This window comes from Salvelinus sp. IW2-2015, linkage group LG16, assembly GCF_002910315.2.
Source record: "Salvelinus sp. IW2-2015 linkage group LG16, ASM291031v2, whole genome shotgun sequence".
Taxonomy (NCBI): domain Eukaryota; kingdom Metazoa; phylum Chordata; class Actinopteri; order Salmoniformes; family Salmonidae; genus Salvelinus; species Salvelinus sp. IW2-2015.
In genome coordinates this window covers 31581411-31606759 of record NC_036856.1, presented here as the reverse complement: position 1 = coordinate 31606759, position 25349 = coordinate 31581411, and the positions used below count along the sequence as shown (strand labels likewise).

The 25349-nt window shown below is 43.7% G+C and overlaps 1 protein-coding gene across 2 annotated transcripts; it reads left to right on the top strand.

Moving 5' to 3' along the window:
- Positions 1-4881: 4881 nt before the first annotated feature.
- mcm3l (MCM3 minichromosome maintenance deficient 3 (S. cerevisiae), like) lies at positions 4882-25085 on the top strand. Of its 2 annotated transcripts, none has more exons than XM_070447663.1 (17): positions 4882-5250; positions 5360-5472; positions 13245-13453; positions 13638-13768; positions 13898-14136; positions 14285-14393; positions 16162-16315; positions 16650-16781; positions 17042-17322; positions 18530-18704; positions 18846-18972; positions 19155-19305; positions 21853-21993; positions 22090-22190; positions 24173-24249; positions 24425-24500; positions 24777-25085. In XM_070447663.1, the coding sequence occupies exons 1-17, from the start codon at positions 5191-5193 to the stop codon at positions 25000-25002; spliced, it is 2502 nt and encodes an 833-aa protein (XP_070303764.1). In that variant the 5' UTR covers positions 4882-5190; the 3' UTR covers positions 25003-25085. The 2 variants fall into 2 exon arrangements, with proteins under 2 accessions (XP_070303764.1, XP_023859364.1); XM_024003596.2 differs by having other exon boundaries at positions 4885-5250; positions 17042-17250.
- Positions 25086-25349: the final 264 nt, after the last annotated feature.

The following is a 25349-nucleotide window of genomic DNA, read 5'->3' as shown; positions in this document are numbered from 1 at the left end:
TCCTGTTCACAGGAATTCTAAGGCTTCATGCCACATCTGTAATCATCAAGTGCTTTGAAAGGCTGCTTATGGCACACATCAACTCCATAATCCCAGATACCTCTTGACCCACTCCAATTTGCATACCACCCCAACAGATCCATAGATGACGCAATCTTAACTGCACTCCACACTGCCCTCACCCACCTAGATAAAAGGAATACCTACAGTTGAAGTCGGAAATTTACATACACTTAGGTTGGAGTCATTAAAACTCAGTTAGGACATCTACTTTGTGCATGACACAAGTAATTCTTCCAAAAATTGTTTACAGACAGATTATTTCACTGTATCACCATCCAGTGGGTCAGAAGTTAACATACACTAAGTTGACTGTGCCTTTAAATAGCTTGGAAAATTCCAGAAAATTATGTCATGGCTTTAGAATCTTCGGATAGGCTAATTGACATCATTTGAGTATATTGAGGTGTACCCTTGGATGTATTTCAAGGCCTACCTTCAAACTCAGTGCCTCTTTGCTTGACATTATGGGAAAATCAAAAGAAATCAGCCAAGACCTCAGAAAGGAAATTGTAGATCTCCACAAGTCTGGTTCATCCTTGTAAGCAATTTTCAAACGCCTGAAGGTACCACGTTCATCTGTACAAACAATAGTACGCAAGTATAAACACCATGAGACCATGCAGCAGTGCATGCATACCACTCAGGAAGGAGATGCGTTCTGTCACCTCGAGATGAACGTACTTTGGTGCATAAAGTGCAAATCAATCCCAAAACAACAGCAAAGGACCTTGTGAAGATGCTGGAGTAAACAGGTACAAAAGTATCTATATCCACAGTAAAACGAGTCCTATATCGACATAACTTGAAAGGCCGCTCAGCAAAGAAGAAGCCACTGCTCCAAACCGCCATAAAAAAAGCCAGACTATGGTTTGCAACTGCACATGGGGACAAAGATTGTACTTTCTGTGGAAATGTCCTCTGGTCTGATGAAACAAAAATAGAACTGTTTGACCATAATGACCATCGTTTTGTTTGGAGGGAAAATTAGGAGGATTGCAAGCTGAAGAACACCATCCCAACCGTGAAGCACGGGGGTGGCAGCATCATGTTGTGGGGGTGCTTTACTGCAGGAGGTACTGGTGCACTTCACAAAATAGATGGCATCATGAGAGATAAAATTATGTGGATTTATTGAAGCAACATCTCAAGACATCAGTCAGGAAGTTAAAGCTTGGTCGCAAATGGGTCTTCCAAATGGACAATGACCCCAAGCATACTTCCAAAGTTGTGGCAAAATGGCTTAAGGACAACAAAGTCAAGGTATTGGAGTCGCCATCACAAAGCCCTGACCTCAACCCTATAGAAAATATGTGGGCAGACCTGAAAAATTGTGTGCGAGCAAGCAAACCTGACTCAGTTACACCAGCTCTGTCAGGAGGAATGGGCCAAAATTCACCCAACTTATTGTGGGAAGCTTGTGGAAGGCTACCCAAAACGTTTGACCCAAGTTAAACAATTTAAAGGCAATACTACCAAATACTAATTGAGTGTATGTAAACTTCTGATCCACTGGGAATGTGATGAAAGAAATAAAATATGAAAGAAATAATTCTCTCTACTATTATTCTGACATTTCACATTCTTAAAATAAAGTGGTGATCCTAACTGACCTAAGACAGGGAATTTTTACTTTGATTAAATGTCAGGAATTGTGGAAAAACTGAGTTTAAATGTATTTGGCTAAGGTGTATGTAAACTTCCGACTTCAACTGTATGTAATGAACAGAATGTTGTTCATTGACTATAGCTCAGCGTTCAACACCATTGTCCCCTCCAAGCTTGTCATCAAGCTTAGGATGCTGCGACTGAACACCTCCCTCTGCAATTTGATCCGAGACTTCCTGACGGCCGACCCCAGGTGGTGAGGGTAGGCAACGTCACCTCCACCACGCTGACCCTCGACATGTGGGCCCCACAGGGGTGTGTGCTTAGTCCCCTCCTGTACTCCCTGTTCACCCATGACTGCGTGGACACGCACGACTCCAACACCATCATGTTGACGACACAACGGTGGTAGGCCTGATTACCGGTGACGATGAGACAGCCTACAGGGAGGAGGTCAGTGACATGGCAGTGTGGTGCCGGAACAACAACATCTCACTGAACAACAGTAACACCAAGGAGCTGATCGTGGACTACAGGAAACAAGGGGGGGCGAGCATGCCCCCATCCACATTGACAGGGCTGCAGTGGAGCAGGTCGAGAGCTTCAAGTTCCTCTTTGTCCAAATCACTAAGGACTTAAAATGGCCCACACACACTCGCACAGTTGAGGTTGAAAAGATTTGGCATGGGCCTTCAAATCCTCAAAAATTTCTGCAGCTGTACCATTGAGAACATCTTGACTGGCTGTATCGATGCTTCGTATGGCAATAGGACTGCCCTCGATTGCGTTGCGCTACAGAGTGTGGTGCGGACAGCCCAGTACATAACTGGGGCCGAGCTCCCTGACATCCAGGACCTCTATATCAGGCGGTGTGAAAGGAAGGCACGGAAAATCATTAGACTCCAGCCACAGACTGTTCTCTCTGCTTCTGCACGGCGAGCGGTACCGGTGCATCAAGTCTTACACCAACAGGCTCTTGAACAGCTATTATCTCCAAGCCATAAAGCTGCTAAACAGATAACTAAATAGCTAACAAAATGGCTACACAGACTGAGTTGACCCTTGTATTTTATTTACATTTTTGCACTGTCTCTATGCACACTCACAGGGCCCTACAAACTCATGCACACTGACACTCCAACACACACACACACAAACACTCCATCATTTGCTCACACACACATAATATGCACATACATTTGTACTGACTCTACACACACCCACACCCACTCACATACAATCATCATATGCGCTGCTGCTACTCTGTTTATCATATACATATCTACCTCTATCACTCCAGTATCCCTGCACATTGTAAATATGGTATTGACCCTGTATATAGTATGCTTACTTACTTTCTCGTGTTCTCCTTATTTCTATTTCTCATGTGTTTATGTTCTACCTTGTGCAATACTGAACAAAAATATAAAAGCAACATCTAAAGTGTTGGTCCCATGTTTCATGAGCCGAGTTAAAAGTTCCCAGAAATGTTCCATATGCACAAAAAGCTTATTTCTCTCAAATTTTGTGCACAACATTTGTTTACATCCCTGTTAGTGAGCATTTCTCCTTTGCCAAGATAATCCATTTACATGACAAGTTTGGCATATCAAGAAGCTGATTAAACAGCATGATCATTACACCGGTGCACCTTGTGCTGGGGACAATAAAAGGCCACTATAAAATGTGCAGTTTTGTCACAACACAATGCCACAGATGTCTCGAGTTTTGAGGGAGTGTGCAATTGGCATGCTGACTACAGGAATATCCACCAGAGCTGTTGCCAGAGAATTGAATGTTAATTTCTCTACCATAAACTGCCTCCAACGTCGTATTAGAGAATTTGGCAGTACGTCCAGCCAGCCTCACAACCATACCACGTGTCACCACGACAGCCCAGGAGTTCCACATCCGGCCTCTTCACCTGTGGGATCTTCTGAGACCAGCCACCCAGACAGATGATGAAACTGAGGAGTATTTCTGTATGTAATAAAGTCCTTTTGTGGGGATAAACAAATTCTGATTGGCTGGGCCTGGTTCCCAAGTGGGTGGGCCTGGTTCCCAAGTGGGTGGGCCTATGCCCTCCTAGGCAAACCCATGGCTGCGCACCTGCCCAGTCATGTGAAATGCATAGATTAGGTCCTAATTTATTTATTTAAATTGACTTATTTCCTTAGATGAACAGTAATTCAGTAAAATCGTTGAAATTGTTGCATGTTGTGTTTAAATTTTGTTCAGTATATTTTCAGTATAACATTGTTATTGATTACTGCATTGTTGGGTTAGAGCTTGCAAGAAAGGCATTTCACTGTACTTTTGGTACAGTGAAATGCGAGGAACGCATATGACATTAAAACTTGAATATTTGCGGTGTATGATACTTTTGGTAAATAAACTCCAATAATCCATTAATTTAACATAAAATGTGCCAAATCAGTGTGCATTTCAATAAAGTGGATCCCTCTCTCATCCTCTGATTTCCTTCATCTGTACTGATCGCAAATAACTGGACAGTTGAAAGCAAATCCCTTGTAAAGATCCACCACATTGCTTTCACCTGTCCTGGTCTTCTAATTAGTGCAAATGAGGGTGAAGAGAGAGGGATGAAGGCCCAACTACTGAGATGCACCAAAAATGATCTATTATATTGACACGCGTGGCAACTCTAACGACGGAAATACGTGTCCTCAATAAGGGGGATCGATTAATCTCGCACGGGCACACGTGTAGGCGTGTTTCGCACCGGCTGAAGGTGTATTGCATTTGATTTGGAACCGGGCTGCCTCCAGGGCATAAACCCTGGCCTCCAGGGCATAAACCCAGGGCATAAACGGCGAAGTCGGCTCAAAACACGAGTAGCCATGAGTAGGATACTGTGTTTTCACACGCAAAAGTGATTGCTTTTGATAGAAACGCTTTATATGCCTTCCCAATGGAAACTATTTTGAAAATTAAAACATAGATTTTTTATGGAAAAGATAAGTATGTTTCTGGATGATGCACCATGCTGTCTTGTTGCCAACATGACAGAGTGGCTCAGATTACTGTTCGATTCGATTCGCCCCAGGCCAGATTAATCGAACCCCCTCAATGATTGAAGGCAGGCAAGATCAGGTGGGACCATTCTAGCCAATGAGAGGGCAGATACGCGTCGTTATACTCAACATTGCCAGAATGCCACGTGCATCCATTTATATCAGTATATGTTTAACAGTTTAAACATTACGAAACGTGTATCTAATCAAATCAGCCTCACGTAATTCTACTCTCATATACCTCCTTACAAAAAAAGGGCTTATCTCACGTAGACAGATTTTGGCAGAATAAATCCTATCGATTCGCCTGTTCCTTTCTGCATGCACTCACCCTGATTAGAAGTGTAAAACAACACCTGTAGATTTCTCAGTCCATCACACCTGCACATTTAATTATCCCAACCTGAATCTGGCCACGGCTTCTTACCAGACTAGTTTACCTGGAGGAGAAGACGGATCGTTGTATCAGCCCTGGGAAGGTGTTGAGATGGAAGATCTGGAACTGAGAGAGGCGCAGAGAGAATACTTGGACTTTCTGGATGACGATGTAAGTACAGAGGAGAGTAGAATGTGTTAAATAAAAATCGAATAAATCAATCAAAAGTGTAGTTATTCATGTGAGGCAATGTAAGATGTGTTGCTTATTTATTTTGTAGCAAGATCAAGGCGTTAATCARGAGAGGGTCAGAAGTATGGTGTCAGAAAACCGGTGCCGCCTCATCGTGAACATCAACGACCTGAGAAGGAAGAACGAGAAGCGGGCCAAAGCGTGAGTATAGACCCTGACAAACCCAGTTGTTATTCGAGCTTTCCCACGTTGGACATTGAGTGAAGAGGAAATTCCCCCATCTTTTGGATGGCAGTGTAAGTCCTTAACTTATCTTTTGACAAAACTAAATGTTTTTCAATCCTTAACCTTGATTAGGGTTTTAAACCTCTCGTTTTACATATTGAATCATGGTTATACCTTTCAAAATTGTCAGTACTATCCGAGATCCTTACAACGTCCATAAATGTAAAGGATACCTAATAGCACGTACCATTTCAAAATGGCCCCCTTTAGGTTCAGAGATCAATCGCAATGTGATTAGAGAAAAAAAACATGTGCAACTACTGGTTTTAACGTTTTCAGGGAAAATGGAAAGAGCCAGTGACACAACTTCTGCGTTTGACCACTAAACCCACAGGTGCAACATCGAGACTTCCTGGAAGGCTTGCGCAACAGACCAGGGTTTGAGAAGTGAACAATTCTTCCTTAGTAGTTAATTTTTGCAAAATCTGAAGGCATAACCTAGATTCAAGCCAATTTCTTAAGTAGTTGAACATGTTATTACTCAAAACTCGTGAAAGTGACAAACTGACATGTTTTCATTTTAGGCAAAAAATACTTTTATATCAAAGGAGTGCCTTTGATTTGATGGCCTGCACGTGTAGATTGGCGCAAGATGATTGTTAGACCGGAAAACGTGTTTCTACGAATGAGCTTTGCTAGCACAATGACTACAATTGAGATCAGGGATTTCTATTTGAAAAGCTGTTTTATCCCACCATACTGTACAGCTTTTGTTAACAAGGCTACATATCTTTACTCCACATTTACTGGATTGGTTGAACAGTGCCGAATGAAGGAAAAAAACATTCTCAAGGGGCAGGGGTTCCTAAAAAAAGAATGTGGCCCACAACCCCATTTTGATATCTGAAAATTATCCCACCCCAACCATGTGAAAAAAAATGCTAACAGTATTTCTGATTGTCTAATTCTCTGCATACTTTTAATGTGGGGCTGTGATAGTTAGTTGGAAATGAATGACATAATGTCTTAATTCACCACTACTAATGAGATGGGTGTGCTTGATGCATGTCACGTTGGCGCTTCTTTGTCAGGGGACGTGGTTGTTTAATCTCTGCAGTCACATCCAATCTGGATTGATATTTGGTTTTAATGCAGACGAGAGCACTGAATCCAGCTTCACACAGATTTGAGCTGGTGAATGGTGTTTTTATGATGCTTTCAAAAATACAAGGTAAAATCATGATGTCAATTATCTTCTAGAAAGAGGCCGAGTTCCTGAGTTGGAATGCCGAGTTGAATTACAGTTCAAAATGATTTTTCCCAGTCGGACCTCGCCCCGTCCCCACCCAGAGTTCCCAGGTGTCTTCAACGCACTGAAGTCGGAATTCTAATATTTCAGAGTTCCCAGTTTTTTTTTATTTTTATGCAGCATTAATGCTCAAGGGGAGACTGCAGGCCATTTATTCCCTTTTAGTCAGCAACCAAAACTCCTCCATAGTGACCCATGAATGTGTTGTCTGCAGCATTCAGTCACATGACAGCTCGATCAGCTGTTCAATTTAATTTACCAGTATGTCAACTGAGCCAGGGATCACAGTCAAATGGAATGGAAAGTAGGTCCCAAAATGGTCTTTCCTAGCATTGGAGGTGAGCAGCCATCACTCATGTGGGACGCTTACTGATGCTGTTTTCTGTTAGAAACATGCACAGCCGAGGGAAGGGGGCATGGTTCGCATTTGAAATACTCTCTCTTCAATAAGTATTCTTTCCCCTGAATCCACTGACTCGGTCGCTCGTCTGTAGAATGTTTTTGTATTTCCCCTGAATGCTTGCGTTCAGTTCATTCAGTTTATCAAATACAATGCCGTAAAAAAGTACACTGAACAAAAATATAAACGCAAATAAAAGATCCCAGAAATGTTCCATATGCACAAAAAGCTTGTTTCTCTAAAATTGTGTGCACCAATGTGTTTACGTCTGTTAGAGTATTTCTTACTTGCCAAGGTAATCCATCCACCTGACAGGTATGGCATATCAAGAAGCTGATTAAACAGCATGATCATTACACAGGTTCACTTTCTGCTGGGGACAATAAAAGGTCACTCTAAAATATGCGGTTTTGGGACCCATGTCATCCAAAAAGTTAGACTTTTGAATCATCTGTCCACAAAACTTTCTTCCAAGACTCTTGATGATCATCCAGGTGCTTCCAGGAGCTGTTTGGTGAACTTGAGTCAACTACACTGCTCAAAAAAATAAAGGGAACACTTAAACAACACAATGTAACTCCAAGTCAATCACACTTCTGTGAAATCAAACTGTCCACTTAGGAAGCAATACTGATTGACAATACATTTCACATGCTGTTGTGCAAATGGAATAGACAACAGGTGGAAATTATAGGAAATTAGTAAGACACCCCCAATAAAGGAGTGGTTCTGCAGGTGGTGACCACAGACCACTTATCAGTTCCTATGCTTCCTGGCTGATGTTTTGGTCACTTTTGAATGCTGCGGTGCTTTCACTCTAGTGGTAGCATGAGACGGAGTCTACAACCCACACAAGTGGCTCAGGTAGTGCAGCTCATCCAGGATGCACATCAATGCGAGCTGTGGCAAGAAGGTTTGCTGTGTGTCAGCGTAGTGTCCAGAGCATGGAGGCGCTACCAGGAGACAGGCCAGTACATCAGGAGACGTGGAGGCGGGCCGTAGGAGGGCAACAACCCAGCAGCAGGACCGCTACCTCCGCCTTTGTGCAAGGAGGAGCAGCTGGAGCACTGCCAGAGCCCTGCAAAATGACCTCCAGCAGGCCACAAATGTGCATGTGTCTGCTCAAACGGTCAGAAACAGACTCCATGAGGGTGGTATGAGGCCCGACGTCCACAGGTGGGGGTTGTGCTTACAGCCCAACACCGTGCAGGACGTTTGGCATTTGCCAGAGAACACCAAGATTGGCAAATTCGCCACTGGCGCCCTGTGCTCTTCACAGATTAAAGCAGGTTCACACGCACATGTGACAGACGTGAAACAGAGTCTGGAGACGCCGTGGAGAACTTCTGCTGCCTGCAACATCCTCCAGCATGACCGGTTTGGCGGTGGGTCAGTCATGGTGTGGGTGGCATTTCTTTGGGGGCCGCACACCCTCCATGTGCTCGCCAGAGGTAGCCTGACTGCCATTAGGTACCGAGATGAGATCCTCAGACCCCTTGTGAGACCATATGCTGGTGCGGTTGGCCCTGGGTTCCTCCTAATGCAAGACAATGCTAGACCTCATGTGGCTGGAGTGTGTCAGCAGTTCCTGCAAGAGGAAGGCATTGATGCTATGGACTGGCCCGCCCGTTCCCCAGACCTGAATCCAATTGAGCACATCTGGTACTCATGTCTCGCTCCATCCACCAACGCCACGTTGCACCACAGACTGTCCAGGAGTTGGCGGATGCTTTAGTCCAGGTCTGGGAGGAGATCCCTCAGGAGACCATCCGCCACCTCATCAGGAGCATACCCAGGCGTTGTAGGGAGGTCATACAGGCACGTGGAGTACACACACACACTACTGAGCCTCATTTTGACTTGTTTTAAGGACATTACATCAAAGTTGGACCAGCCTGTAGTGTGGTTTTCCACTTTAATTTTAAGTGTGACTCCAAATCCAGACCTCCATGGGTTGATAAATTTGATTTCCATTGATAATATTTGTGTGATTTTGTTGTCAGCACATTCAACTATGTAAAGAAAAAAGTATTTAATAAGAATATTTCATTCATTCAGATCTAGGATGTGTTATTTTAGTGTTCCCTTTATTTTTTTGAGCAGTGTATTTGGATGACATGGGTCCCGTTATGCCTGGCAAAAACCAAACACTGCATTCAACAGTAAGAACCTCATACCAACAGTGAAGCATGGCAGCGTAATGGTTTGGGGATGCTTTGCTGCCTCAGGACCTGGATGACTTGCCTCAATAGAAGGAACCATGAATTCTGCTCTGTATCAGAGAATTCTACAGGACAATGTCAGGCCATCCATCTGATCTGAAGTGAAGCTGGGTCATGCAGCAAGACAATTATCCTAAACACACAATCAAGTCTACATGAAAATGGCTAAAAAGCAACAAATTTGAAGTTTTGGAATGGCCTAGTCAAAGTCCAGACCTTATCCCAATTGAGAGGTTGTGGAAGGACTTGAAACGAGCAGTTCATGCTTGAAAACCCACAAATGTTGCAGAGTTACAGCAGTTCTGCATGAAAGAGTGGGCCAAAATTCCTCCACAGCGACATGACTCAACTACTACATTCAGCGTTTGGTTGGGGCCATTGCAGCTAAAGGTGGCACAACCATTTGAGGGTAAGGGGGCAATGACTTTCCACACAGGGCAATTGGGTGTTGCATTACTTTGTTTATGAAATAAGTATGTAATTGTTATTTGTTCCCTATATCTAATATTAGGTTTTGGTTGGAGATCTGATAACATTCACTATCAAAAATATGCGAAAGTTAGAAAGGGGGCAAATACTTTCACGGCACTGTATCTCTGTTACATAGGCAAGGATACATTTTCTTTTCATTAGTCAACCAAGTCTGTCTTTTTTTTACCTCCATTGTGAATGACAACAGATCCCCTCTCAATGTGAAAAATCTGTCCAACACTCCTCGATAACCACCAAGTGTGAAATATATTTATCAAAAATATAAATACAACAATTTCAATGATTTGACGGTGTTAGTTCATATAATGAAATCAGTCAATTTAAATAAATATATTAGGCCCTAATCTATGGATTTCACATGAATGGGCAGGGGTGCAGCCATGGGTGGACCTGGGAATAGCTAGTCAGAGTTTTTCCTCACAAATGTGCTTTATTACAGACACAAATACTCCTCAGTTTCATCAGCTGTCCGGGTGGCTGGATGTCAGACTATCCCGCAGGTGAAGAAGCCGGATGTGGAGGTCCTGGGCTGGCGTGGTTACACGTGGTCTGTGGTTCATTCCTGCAGTCAGCATGCCAATTGCACACTCCCTCAAAATGTTAGACATCTGTGGCGTTGTGACAAAACTGCACATATTAGTGGCCTTTTATTGTCCCCAGCACAATGTGCACCGGTGTAATGATCATGCTGTTTAATCAGCTTCTTGATATGCCACACCTGTCAGATGGATGTATTATCTTGGCAAAGGAAAAATTATCATTAACAGGGATGTAAACAAATGTGTGCACAACATTTTAGAGAGAAAAGCTTTTTCTGCATATGGAACATTTCTGGGAACTTATTTCAGCTCATGAAACATGGGACCAACGCTGCATGTTGTGTTCATATTTTTGTTCAGTAAAGAACATTGTCATGTTCTGATAACATATCGCAACAGTTTTGCCAACAGGCATGCACACAGTGGATGTGGTTATAATGCAGCAGGTAACTTCGATTGTTATCTGAGTTCTGTGCTAAGCTCTGTTGCTGCTAGTTCCTCTCGGTGTATCATACAATGCGTCCATATGGCAGAGGGAGACACACATAACTAGAGTGTAGCGGTCTGCCCGCCATAGATAGATCCCTATCTGTGCAAAAGCCTACCATTCGATTCCATGGAATCTGTTTTTCGTCAATATAGCCACTCAGCACTCTGAACATCCAATCTCCTGTGCCGTTCCATGCTCGGAAATTGTGAGATAGAACAATGTGTCCTCGTGAATAGGATCCTCGGACATGTGTAGCGGGGGGGACCTATGCATGGTGTCGTGTCTTTGGCTATGCCGGATTAATTGCTATGACATACTATTCAATAAAATAATTTCTCTGTAATTAATATTATCTGATTGAACTAATCATGTAAATGTAATTAACTAGAGGGACACCACGAAATAATATTTATAGAGCTGTTATCTTCCGAATAAACTCTTAAAGATTTAGTATTATTTTACATCAATAGCAGTCAACATTAATCGTCATCTTATTCAGTCTCATCTGAAAGTTGTAAATCCTGGGTTATCTGCAAGAATCCTGGCTAACAAGTTGAATCAGAAATACAACATTTGGTTTAATTTATTTACTAAATACCTAACTAATCACACATACACAATTAAATCATAACTTGATTACAAATTGCCGTCATAAAGGACAACATCCCTAGCGGGCGGAATAGATATGACAGCTTGTTACACAAAGGAAAGGGGCTGGGTTTTAGTGAAAGAGCGGGAGACTGGAACAGAGGCGAAGCTGTGCTATAGTAAATACAGTATCTTATGCATTCTAAATTACCGCCCATTTGGAAAAGGAAAATGCAATAAATATTTACTCTGAGCTGTGCTTCAGTAGGTTGGTGGTAGATGGAAGACCGTGTTGCCAAACCGAGTCCTGTCCTTTGAAGAATGTCTCTGGTGGTCACTGGATACGTTGTAGTAACGTCGTTGTGTAGTAGACGGGATAATCTGACTGTCCTTCCTAACCTGTGTTTGTAGCTGCTGTTGCCAACAACGTCTAGGTGGTATCACTTCTATAGTGAATACGAGTTCAAAGTTCATACCATTCACAACCAAAGTTCATGCTGATGTTGGCTTTGTCCTGTAGTTATTATCTGAACCATTCTGACATGGGATCGTCACCCTCATATCCTCGGAACAGGAAGTTATATTTTTGTCAATGGCTTTATATAGTGGAGGGAGAGGGGTGTGTCTGAAAAGTTTATTACCCATGTCTCTTCATAGGGGCGGGCCACTGGTTGAGCAGAGGCCCAAACTTATGAAAACCCAAATCTCTCATTTGGAAGCTAAAATTACATTTAATCTCTTCACAAATAATTTCATATTCAAGCATTTGAATTAAACAACAATTCCATGTGAATCCGATACCTCTGATTTTGAGACTTTCCACAGTAGTTTGTCATCCTATCATTGAGAATGTCTCAGATGACAACCGAACTGACATAATATACCTTAAGTACCACCGCATATGTTCAGTTGGTCGGATTACCAGAATATAGTTATTTTCCCCCCAACTTCTGATGTTCCCAGAATCTCTGTTAGCCAAAGGGTTTTCTTATGTCACATCAGTATAGTAGGGAGAGGGAAAAAGGGGGGAAAGAGGTATTTATGACTGTCATAAACCTACCCCCAGGCCAACGTCATGACAATGGGCATCTCGGCCCTCACAGCTTAAGTCCATTTGGAGAGCATAAGCCGGGGAGTTTCTGATTGCTAGCAGTAGCATAAATTCTGACAAAGGTGTTGATGTGAGTTTGTGCATATGCCTCCCCACACAAGGTGATAACAATATCATTAGCGGCCGGTTATATCAGTCTCTGCAATGGTGTCATAGTGTAGTGGGTCTAGCCATTCACCGTGGGAATGATTCAAGTGCAACGGTCAAGTGTGGCCCTTTCCCATGATCTAAGGGCGCTCTCTGGTTGAATTTTATATATGAGTCATTTTCATTCAGATTAAGGTTAACCAGAATATTATGTATTTTATTTCTTATTTTTCAGGATTTTGGAAATTCTCCCGTGACACCATTATCATATCAGGTGAACCCACTTGGGGTCGCAACCCCTAGCTTGGGAACTGCTGAATAACTGAATTTCTTGTTCACTTAATTTTTCTCCTCAATTCATGCACCTTGTTGGAGAGCGAGGTAGCGGTGTTCCATTCCCTTTATTGATCCTTGAGTGACAAAGGCCAAGTGGTGGATTAAATGTTGTAATTGGTTTGAGGCCTGTGTATCTTATTTTGTATAAAATATACTTTTAAATACTCTTTTCAGCTTGCTGAAAGACTCCTTCAGTGAACTCGTTGCTTTCCAAAGAGCTCTGAAGGACTTGGTTGCATCCATCGACGCAACCTACGCCAAGCAGTTTGAGGAGTTCCATGTGGGGTTCGAGGGTAGCTTTGGAACCAAGCACGTGACCCCTCGAACCCTCGCGGCACGATATCTCGGGAACCTGGTTTGCGTGGAAGGAATCGTTACCAAGTGTAAGTATATAATGCATTTGAATGGCTCATTATCCAGTTTTATTCAGATTGATCAATTGACCATTCTTTACCACAAAACCTTTCTTGGTTCCTCCTTATTAGAATTACACTACTGCAATCCCATTCAACGGAGAGGCTACTCAAAATAACTAACAGCCTGCATGTGTATCTGTCATTGTGGTAGGTTCTCTGGTGAGGCCTAAGATCACCCGTAGTGTCCACTACTGTCCAGCCACTAAGAAGACCTTGGAGAGGAAGTACACTGACCTGACCTCCCTGGACGCTTTCCCTTCCAGCTCCATATACCCTACCAAGGTGTGTAACTCTATGTGCAATTTTGAATGGTGCTCTATCCCTTCCCATGCTCCCCTATCTACAACATTCCTGCTACAGATATCACACAAACACACACTCCTTTGCCACCTCTCTCTCCCTGGTCTATAGGATGAGGAGAACAACCCCTTAGAGACAGAGTTTGGGTTATGTGTCTATAAGGACCACCAGACCCTGACCATCCAGGAGATGCCTGAGAAGGCCCCTGCCGGACAGCTCCCCCGCTCTGTGGACATAATCGCTAACGATGACCTGGTCGACACGGTCAAACCGGGCGACCGTGTTCAGATGGTTGGGATCTACCGCTGTCTGCCGGCCAAACAAGGAGGTTTCACCTCTGGCACCTTCAGGTGGGTGGGTGTGGGAACGGGTCTATTTGTGTTCTACTTCCAAATAGTTTTGATGAAGGGTTGGGGTAAATTTCAATTCAGGAAATAAATAAAAATACTGGTTGAGCAGAGGCCCATTATTTTAGTGAACACAACCTTCTGAATGCAGGACAATTCTGCTGGCCAATCACGTGAAGCGGATGAGTAAAGAAATCGTGCCGACCTTTTCTGCTGAAGATATTAATAAAATCAAGAAGTTCTGTAAAGCCCATTCTAAAGTAAGTCACTGACTCTAAAGCGTTGCATTGAACTCTGATGGGAAACTCTAATACAGTATCTTGTGGTAGAGCATTTAAAATTACGACAAAGGTGTTGTATACAATCAGACGATCGGATCACTTCTTGGCATACAAACTGTTACATCACATTTGGTATACAGTGCATTCGGAAAGTATTCAGATCCCTTAACTTTTTCCACATTGTTACATTAGACTTATTCTAAAATTGATGAAATGTTTTTCCTCAATCTACACACAATACTCCATATTGACAAAGCAAAAACAGGTTTGTAGACATTTTTGCAAATGTATTACAAATAAACTGAAATCACATTTACGTAAGTATCCAGACCCTTTACTCAGTACTTTGTTGAAGCACCTTTGGCAGTGATTACAGCCTCGAGTCTTCTTGGGTATGATGCTACAAGCTTAGCACACATATATATTTGGGGAGTTACTTCCATTCTTCTCTGCAGATCCTCTCAAGCTCTCTCAGGTTGGATGGGGAGCGTTGGTGCACAGCTATTTTCAGGTCTCCAGAGATGTTAGATCGGGTTCCAGGCCGGGCTGTGGCTGGGCCACTCAAGGACATTCAGAGATTAGTCCCGAAGCAACTCCTGCATTGTCTTGGCTTTGTGCTTAGGGTTGTTGTCCTGTTGGGAGGTGAACCTTCGTCCCATTTTGAGCTCCTGAGCGCTCTGGAGCAGGTTTTCATCAAGGATCTCTCTGTACTTTGCTCTGTTCATCTTTCCCTCGATCCTGACTAGTCTCCCAGTCCCTGCCGCTGAAAAATATCCCCACTGCATGACGCTGCCACCACCATTCTTCACCGTAGGGATGGTGCAAGGTTTCTTCCAGACGTGACACTTGGTATTCAGGCCAAAGAGTTCAGTCTTGGTTTTATCAGACCAGAGAATCTTGTTTCTCATAGTCTTAGTCCTTTAGGTGCCTTTTGGCAAATTCCAAGCGGGCTGTCATATGCCCTTTACTGAGGTGTAGTTTCCGTCTGGCCACTCTACCATAAAAGCCTGATTGGTGGAGTGTTGAAGAGATGGTTGTCTTTCTGGAAGGTTCTCCCATCGCCACAGAGGAACTCCGGAGCTCTGTCAGAGTGACCATCGGGTTTTGGTCACCTCCCTGACCAAGGCCCTTCTCCCCCGATTGCTAAGTTTGGCAGGGCGGCCAGCTCTAGGAAGAGTCTTGGCGGTTCCAAGCTTTTTCCATTTAAGAATGGAGGCCACTTATTGTGTACCTTCAATGCTGCAGACATTTTTTGGTACCCTTTTCCAGATTTGTACCTTGACACAATRCTGTCTCGGAGCTCTAGGGACAATTTACTTCAACCTCATGGCTTGGTTTTTGCTCTGACATGCACTGTCAACTGTGGGACCTTATATAGACAGGTGTTTGCCTTTCCAAATCATGTCCAATCAATTGAATTGGTGTACTCCAAGTTGTAGAAACATCTCAAGGATGATTCATGGAAACAGGATGCACCTGAGCTCAATTTTGAGTCGCATGGCAAAGGGGCTGAACACTTATGTAAATTAATTAGCAAAAATTACCAACCTGCTGTTGCTTGTCATTATGGGGTATGTCTAGATTGAGGATTTTTATTTAATCAATTTTTGAACAAGGCTGAAAAGTAACAAAATGTGGAAAAACTCAAAGGGTCCGAATGCACTCTATACCAGTTGGCTCATTTGATACCAATGCTCTTCAATCATACACATACATGTCAGTTTTCTGTGTCATGATTGTTTTACAGGATGTGTTTGAGCATCTGAGCTGCTCGCTGGCTCCCAGTATACATGGCCATGAGTACATAAAGAAGGCCATTCTGTGTCTCCTGCTGGGGGGCAACGAGACCAACCTGGAGAATGGGACACGTATCCGTGGAGACATCAACATACTGCTGATTGGTCAGTCGTATAGTCAACCACTACTATTGATGGGTTGGAGTCATTTGCAAGACTTCTGTGGTCTCGCTCTATGGTTGTGTCCTGATTCTTCTCTGCAAGTGTACACCTGCACACTTCACATCATGGGTCTAACCATGGTGGGAACTCCCTCTGGCTGGTGAGAACTCCCTCTAGCTGATGCTAACACCAATCCAATGCTTTCAAATCCATGACAGGAAGTGTGCAAGTGCACACTTTACACGAAGGGTGGCACATCGGGATGTAGCTTAACATTGAACTCAATGCGTGGCCTTTTCTGTTTGGTGTCTAACTTGGTTGGTCTCTCTCTGGTCAGGTGACCCGTCGACGGCTAAGTCCCAGCTGCTGCGCTACGTCCTGCACACTGCTCCGCGGGCCATACCAACTACAGGACGTGGATCAACTGGCGTGGGGTTGACCGCCGCTGTCACCACAGACCAGGAGACTGGTATGGAAAACTGTTTAGGGATGTCATTTTTAATGATTGTGCTCTTGGTATTTGTCTGCATGCTGTTATTCCCGCTCCATCCACCTTCATACAAATGGAGTTCCCGCAGAGAGAAATATAATTCTTGAAGCCGATACTCCTTCCTCTTTCACCTATTTACCATAATTATTATCCCACTCTGCATACCACTCGCGCTATGCACACACTTCTGTTCATACCCCTTTCTCGCTGTGTCTCCATCCCTCTCACTTCCACTCCAGGTGAGCGGCGGCTGGAGGCCGGGGCTATGGTACTGGCAGACAGAGGAGTGGTGTGCATCGATGAGTTTGACAAGATGTCTGACATGGACCGCACAGCCATCCACGAGGTGATGGAGCAGGGCCGTGTCACCATCGCTAAGGCTGGCATAATGGCCAGGCTCAACGCCCGCTGCAGTGTGCTAGCCGCCGCTAACCCAGTCTACGGCAGGGTGAGACGAGCTAATGCTAACCCAGTCTACGGCAGGGTGAGACGAGCTAATGCTAACCCAGTCTACGGCAGGGTGAGACGAGCTAATGCTAACCCAGTCTGTCTATATAATCTAAGACCATGTACAGTGCTGTGACAAAGTGTTTGCCCCCTTTCTAATAAAGGGATCCTGAGTGAACAAAAAACACAACAATTACATATTTCATAAACAAAGTTCTGCAACACCCATTGGCCCCTTACACTCAAGCTGTTGTGCCACCTTTAGCTGCAATAACTAATCAAACGCTTCCTCACGTCGTTGAGGAGGAATTTTGGCCTACTCTTTCATGCAGAACTGCTGTAACTCGGCAACATTTGTGGGTTTTCAAGCATGAACTGCTCATTTCAAGTCCTGCCACAACCTCTCAATTGGGTTAAGGTCTGGACTTTGACTAGGCCATTCCAAAACTTCAAATTTGTTGGTTTTTAGCCATTTTAATGTAGACTTGATTGTGTGTTTAGAATAAGTGTCTTGCTGCATGACCCAGCTGCATTTCAGATCACAGATGGATGGCCTGACATTGTCCTGTAGAATTCTTTGATACAGAGCAGAATTCATGGTTCCTTCTATTGAGGCAAGTCATCCAGGTCCTGAGGCAGCAAAGCATCCCCACACACGTTGCTGATTTAAAGCAGTTCTGCATGGAAAAGTGGGCCAAAATTCCTCCAAAGCGACGTGAGAGACTGATCAACTACAGGAAGCATTTGGTTGCAGTCATTGCAGCTAAAGGTGGCAAAACCAGTTTGAGTTTAAGGGGGCAATTACTACTTCACACAAGGGAATTAGGTTTTGCGTAACTTTAAATAAATAAAATAATGACTTTTTTTAACGCCAGTTCCCTTTTCCTAATATTAGGTTTTGGTTGAAGATCTGATTAACATTCAGTATGAAAAATAGAGAAAATCATTAAGGGGGCAAATACTTTTTCACGGCACTGTATAACAGGATGTAGCTGTATAACAGCAAGTAGCTGTGCAAGGATGTCACAGCTACTTGCCAATAATCCTCCATCTCAATAACTGGAATACATAGACTTTCCTCACAGCTTTCTTAATGCACCGTCATCGGGCTCGATCTGGACAAGGCTTTGCAAAGATTCACCAATCTTGATCACATAAGTCGTTTTTTGGGATGCAAGTTAATTTGTAGGTTAGTTTTCTTTGTGCGGGTCAATCCATTTTGTACACACTGTTCATGTCTCTGACAACCTATGTACGTTTTCTCTTACCTATCCTTACAGTACGACCAGTATAAGACTCCCATGGAGAACATCGGTCTGCAGGACTCTCTGTTGTCTCGGTTCGACCTTCTCTTCATTGTTCTGGACCAGATGGATGCAGACAGTGACAGGAAGGTCTCGGAGCATGTTCTACGCATGCACCGCTACAGAGCACCAGGGGAGCAGGAGGGAACAGGTGGGGTACACTAGTGACTAAATACACACAGCTTCTCATTCAAAAGAACAAAGCTAATTTTTATCACCAAACCAGTGGAAATTATTTCTGACTTTGTTGCTCAGTATCTGATCTGTTGATTGATGCCCCTGTACCCTGCAGCCATGCCCATGGGCAGCACTGTGGATGTGTTCGCCACGGAGGACCCCAACATCACAGAACCCGCCAAACAGGAACTCCAGATCTACGAGAAGAAGGACAATGTCCTGCACGGACACCGGAATAAAAAGTATCCAGCAAAACCTTCTTTATATTAATTATTTAAAAAACACAACAAACCTAATCTTAAAGGCGCTGTATTAATCACTCGTAGTACAGTACACATTATGTTCTTATAGAACCCCTGCCTTTTTCTGACAATCCATGGCTTTGTGTGTAAACCCCTTTATGATGGTGTCTGTCATCCTCCAGGGAGAAAGTAGTTACCATGGAGTTTATCAGGAAGTACATCCACGTGGCTAAGCTGGTGAAGCCTGTTCTAACCCAGGAGGCATCAGACCACATAGCAGAGGAGTACTCCAAGCTCCGCAGCCATGACCAAGTGAACGCCGAATCAGCCAGGGTCTGTAGTACTTACCTTTGGTAATATAGTGTATGTATGTGGCGGACACCTGCTCGTTAAACATCTCATTCCAAAATCATGGGCATTATATGGAGTCGTTGTCCCCCCCCCCCCCCCCCCCCTTGCTGTCATAACAGCCTCCACTCTTCTGGGAAGGCTTTCCACTAGCTATTGTAACATTGCTGTGGGGACTTGCTTCCATTCAGCCACGAGCATTAGTGAGGTCGAGCACTGATGTTGGGCGATTAGGCCTGGCTCGCAGTCAGCGTTATAATTCATCCAAAGGTGTTCAATGGGGTTGAGGTCAGGGCTCTGTGCGGGCCAGTCAAGTTCTTCCACACCGATCTCGACAAACCATTTCTATATGAACTTCGCTTTGTGCAAGGGGGCATTGTCTGAAACAGGAAATGACCTTCCACGAAGTTGGAAGCACAGAATTGTCTAAAATATCATTGTAAGCTGTAGCATTAAGAGTTCCCGTCACTGGAACTAAGGGGCCTAGCCCGAACCATGAAAAACAACCCCAGACCATATTCCTTCCCCACCGAACTTGACAGTTGGCACTATGCATTTGGGCAGGTAGCGTTCTCCTGGCATCCGCCAAACCCAGATTTGTCCGTCGGACTGCCAGATGGGAAAGCGTGATTCATTACTCTAGAGCAGTGGTCACCAACCGGACATTTCTGTAAAAAACCCAACGATAAAGCCTTCTGTTCCTATTTTTTTTATTAGTCTCGGGCTGTTGGTGGTAAGTGCAGCCAATTCAGCTGCCCTGCGCGCCGGGTAGGCAAACTGTTGCCATTTCATGTGTCTGAAGGTACAAACTGCCTTTTCGGTGGACTTGGAGAGGAAATCAAGTGCACTATGCCTCCCCTGGCCAATCAGATTGCTCAGATGACCGAGTCTGCAGTAACGTAGCAGGCATAAAAGAAAGTTACGGCAAAATTGATACCGTGAGGTTTCGAAACGTTTTAAAACCATGACTAGAGACAGACTGTTAACGAATACAGCAAAGAGCTGCTGTTTTTGAGTGAGTTCATGTTTAAGTTCTTACTCAGCACTGTCAACACTTTGTATTCAACACTTTTATAACCTATAAAATGCATGTTCTTCCTATTTCCACTCAACGCTACAACAAGCAGTGCAGCAGTAATGAATGAGTAGGAAAGTGTATCTATAAGCTTGCGTTGTTGTTATTAGCGGCTTGGGTCTTTTTTTAATATCAAGGAATATTTCACTTTCTCTTCATATGATTAATAACATTAATTTGTGCATGAGGCAGAAGTAATGCGGTGCGACTTGTTTCGCCATCAGCTGGAAGACGGTGTACCTTTGGTGAGTGTCAGTGGAGGAAAAGGAGAGCGGAGGGATGTTGAGAGACGGTCCCTCAGTCTGCTGCTCTCTCCCTCCGCTGAGACTGACCATCAGATGCAGGCACCATCAGCCCAGTAAAAATTGAATTATTTAAATGTATCCTTACTCACCTGTGCCTCACAAGTAATACAACAATGGATCTATTACCAGTGATCATATAGCCTACCTCAAACTTTTATTAAAAAATAAATGTTCCAAACAATGCATTGGCAGATAAATTCAAGCAAAGCCCGTATGTGGTGATAATGTATTGGGCCTATAGCTTAGTGCACAAACCTCATTGCTACATAACTGTTTTTTAATAGATTAGTGTTGCATAGGCTTACATTTAAGTCATGGTAATAAAAAATGAGAGCGGTAGATCTCGGCATGCATTTTGACTCAGAAGGTTGACCACTGCTCTAGAGAAAGTGTTTCCACTGCACCAGTCCAATGGCAGCGAACTACGCCACTCCAGCCTATGCTTGGCATTACACATGGTGATCTTAGGCTTGTGCGGCTGCTCGACCATAGAAACCCATTTAATGAAGCTTCCGACCAACAGTTCTTGTGCTGACGTTGCTTCCAGAGGCAGTTTGAAACTCTGTAGTGAGTGTTGCAACCGAGGACGGAGAACTTTTACGTGCTTCAGCACTCGGCGGTCCCGTTCTGTGAGCTTGTGTAGCCTACCACATCACGGCTGCTGTTGCTCATAGACGTTCCTCTTCAAAATAACTGCACTTACAGTTGACCGGGGCAGCTCTAGAAGGGCAGAAATTTGACGAACTGACTTGTTGGAAAGGTGGTATCCTATGATGGTGCCACGTTGAAAATCACTGAGCTCTTCAGTAAGGCCAATGTTTGTCTAAGGAGATTGCATGGCTGTGCTTTTTATTTTTTAATACCTGTCCGCAACTGGTGTGGCTGAAATAGCTGAATCCACTCATTTGATGGGGTGTCCACATACTTGTGTGTGTATCTTATCCGGCACTTTACTAGTCTAAAAGCCGTTTAGGAATTATGGAATACTTTTGTTATTATTGCATTGGGAATCCTTTCCTGATTGTTATGCCCAGTTTACAATCCTGTATGTAAAATAATTGATTGTCTATCATTAATCATGGCACTATTGGTTTGGCAATGTCTGCTTCAAATAGACATTGTACTTTGTTTGATGGGTTGTCTGCCATGTAGACAATGCCGGTGACAGCCCGAGCGCTAGAGACAATGATACGATTGTCCACTGCCCACGCCAAAGCCCGCATGAGCAAGACCACAGACTTGGTTGACGCAGAGGCTGCCCTGGAGCTCATGCAGTTTGCCTACTTTAAAAAGGTAACGTTGGGATCAAACAATTTGACACTGGATACATTAACTTTATGGATAGATTTTAATTCATGTTGCTATGTATACTGTCATGTCTACATGTAGATTCTGGAGAAGAGGAGGAAGGTTGTAGAGGACGACATGAGTGTGACTCAGAGCCAATCACAGAGCCAGAGCCAGGTGGCCAGTCAGAGGACAAGCACCAGGTCTGAGCCCATATTCAAAAAGCAGCTCTGACTAAGAATACTGGTTATAGGATCAGTTCAGCATTTTGGATCATAATGAAAAATATTATACAATAGATTTTATTTCGCTCTTTTCATTACGAGAATCTGAGGCTTCAATAAAAAACAAACTAAATCAAATCTAGGGTTCTGGCAGTTCATGGAGGATTTTCTTCTAGAGCGTCAGACGATGGGGTGACAGTACAGTTATAGTACAGTGGCTTGCGACGTATTCACCCCTTGGCGTTTTTCCTATTTTGTTGCCTTACAAACACCCCCCCCAAAAAACAATTGAATTCCAGGTTGTATCATTTGATTTACACAACTTGCCTACCACTTTGAAGATGCAAAATATTTTTTATTGTGAAACAAACAACAAATAAGACAAAAATTGAACTATTCACCCCCCAAGTCAATACTTTGTAGAGCCATCTTTTTGCACCAATTACAGCTGCAAGTATCTTGGGGTATGTCTCTATAAGCTTGGCACATCCAGCCACTGGTATTTTTGCCCATTCTTCAAGGCCAAACTGTTCCAGGTCCTTCAAGTTGGGTGGGTTCTGCTGGTGTACAGCAATCTTTAAGTCATAACACAGATTCTCAATTGGATTTAGGTCTGGGCTTTGACTAGGCCATTCCAGGACATTTAAATGTTTCCCCTTAAACCACTTGAGTGTTGCTTTAGCAGTATGCTTAGGATCATTGTCCTGCTGGAAGGTGAACCTCTGTCCCAGTCTCTAATCTCTGGAAGACTGAAACAGGTTTCCCCCAAGAATTTCCCTGTATTTAGCACCATCCATCATTCCTTCAATTCTGACCAGTTTCCCAGTCCCTGCTGAGGAGAAACATCCTCACAGCATGATGCTGCCACCACCATGCTTCATTGTGGGGATGGGTTTTCTCGGTGATGAGGTGTTTGGTTTGTGCCAGACAAGCGTTTTCCTTGATGGCCAAAAAGCCCAATTTCAGTCTCATCTGACCAGAGTACCTTCTTCCATATGTTTGGAGAGTCTCCCACATGCCTTTTGGCGAACACCAAACGTGTTAGCAAATTTTTATCTTTAAGCAATGGCTTTTTTTCTGGCCACTCTTCCTTAAAGCCCAGCTCTGTGGAGTGTATGGCTTAAAGTGGTCCTATGGACAGATACTCCGATCTTCGCTGTGGAGCTTTGCAGCTCCTTCAAGGTTATTTTTGGTCTCTTTGTTGCCTCTGATTAATGTCCTCCTTGCCTGGTCTGAGTATTGGTGGGCCCTATCTTGGCAGGTTTGTTGTGGTGCCATATTCTTTCAATTTTTTTAATAATGGTTTTAATGGTGCTCTGTGGGATGTTCAAAGGTAGATTTTTTTTTTTATATATATATAACCCAACCCTGATCTCTACTTCAAGTTTGTCCCTGACCTGTTTGGAGAGCTCCTTGGTCTTCATGGTGCCCCTTGCTTAGTGGTGTTGCAGACTCAGGGACCTTTCAGAACAGGTGTGTGTATATACTAAGATCATGTGACACTTAGATTGCACACAGGTGGACTAACTAATTGTGTGACTTCTGACGGGTAATTGCTTGCACCAGATCTTATTTAGGGGCTTCATAGCAAAGGGGTGAATACATATGCACGCACCACTTTTCTGTTTTTTTTTGTTTTTTTATTTATTTTAAACAAGCACATTTTTCACCTCACCAATTTGGACTATTTTGTGTCCATTACATGAAATCCAAATAAATCTATTTAAATCGCAGGTTGTAAGGCAACAAAATGGGAAAAACGCCAAGAGGGATGAGTACTTTTGCAAGGCACTGTATAGACAAGGGAACCTGATCCCAGATGAGTGCTCTTACTCAGACGCTTTTTAAATACAGGCCCTAATCTCAAAGATGCAGGAACTGGAGAGATTGGTTGCATCAAAGACTAGGTCTGAATAATCTTAAATGGCTACCTACCTTTGTCTCCTTTCCTTCATGCTCAGGAAGCGTACCTGTGTGGGTAAGGAAAACATGGATGGGGCAGAGTCTGACCCTTATGAGTTTGAGGATGAGGAACACGGTAAGGCACGCACACACCATGCACGTACAAGGTCTGTCGGTACCCCACCTGGTCACCAATAGAACTCAGTTCTTAGGGTTATAAACCATTTCAATCTGCACCATTGTAAATACTTTACTATTTTAATGACTAAGAATCATCATACATTTCTCATCCCTCTCTTTCTCCCTCCTAGCCCAGTCTATTCTGAAACCCAAGAATGCTACCTCTCAGAGCCTGAAGAAGCAAGAACAGGACATCAGACAGGACAGGTACATCTCCCCTCTACTCCCTTTATTTCAGTAACCTTAACTCTACTGGACATTACTGGTCAGAGTACTGCACCACTTAGCTACTCTGTCAGAACTGGTGATTTTAGAGGTAGGCTACACCTTGTCAGGGATTGGAACTGCTCAAACACTAAACAAAATCAACCTCTAAGCCTGTTGCAGGAAGAATGGCATGAACAATTAGTAAAAATTACTGGCCCATTTATCCGCTCTTCAGAGACGGTCAAGGTGGGATAACGTTCGTGTGTGTGTTCTCAGACCCCTCCTGCCCAGGCTGAAGCTATTTAAGGCTGCTCTGATGAAGGCCTTTCAGACTACACGTTCCCAGTCTGTAGCGGTGACGGAGCTCCTGACCCTGGTCAATAAGACCACACACGGTCAGGACGACCATGAGTTTGACGAGCAGGAGGTCGAGAAGCTGCTGGGGCGCATGCAGGACGACAACCAGGTCATGATGTCAGAGGGCGTGGTCTTCCTAATTTAGAGCTGGGACAGCCAATCACAAGAGCCAGTCCCAACCTGTCTGGTCATCATGAACTGTCTCTAATAAATGGGTTGAGCATGAAATGTGGTCTGGAGTTTGTTCAAATGTAAATGTGGAGTTATTGAAAGGCCCTCTGTAAGTGTGGAGTTTATCCAGGAACCAGTGATTGGTAATAGTTTTAACTGCAAACTGGAGGCAAGACTATAGTTTGTTTTATTAGATAATTTTTGATGTGGAATGGATCAATTTCACTAACAATAACATAATGTATTTTCCATTGTTGGTCAGTTTCTTATGAAGAGATGGAAGGTCAGTGTCAGATTTTCTTGTAAAGATGTTCCTTAACA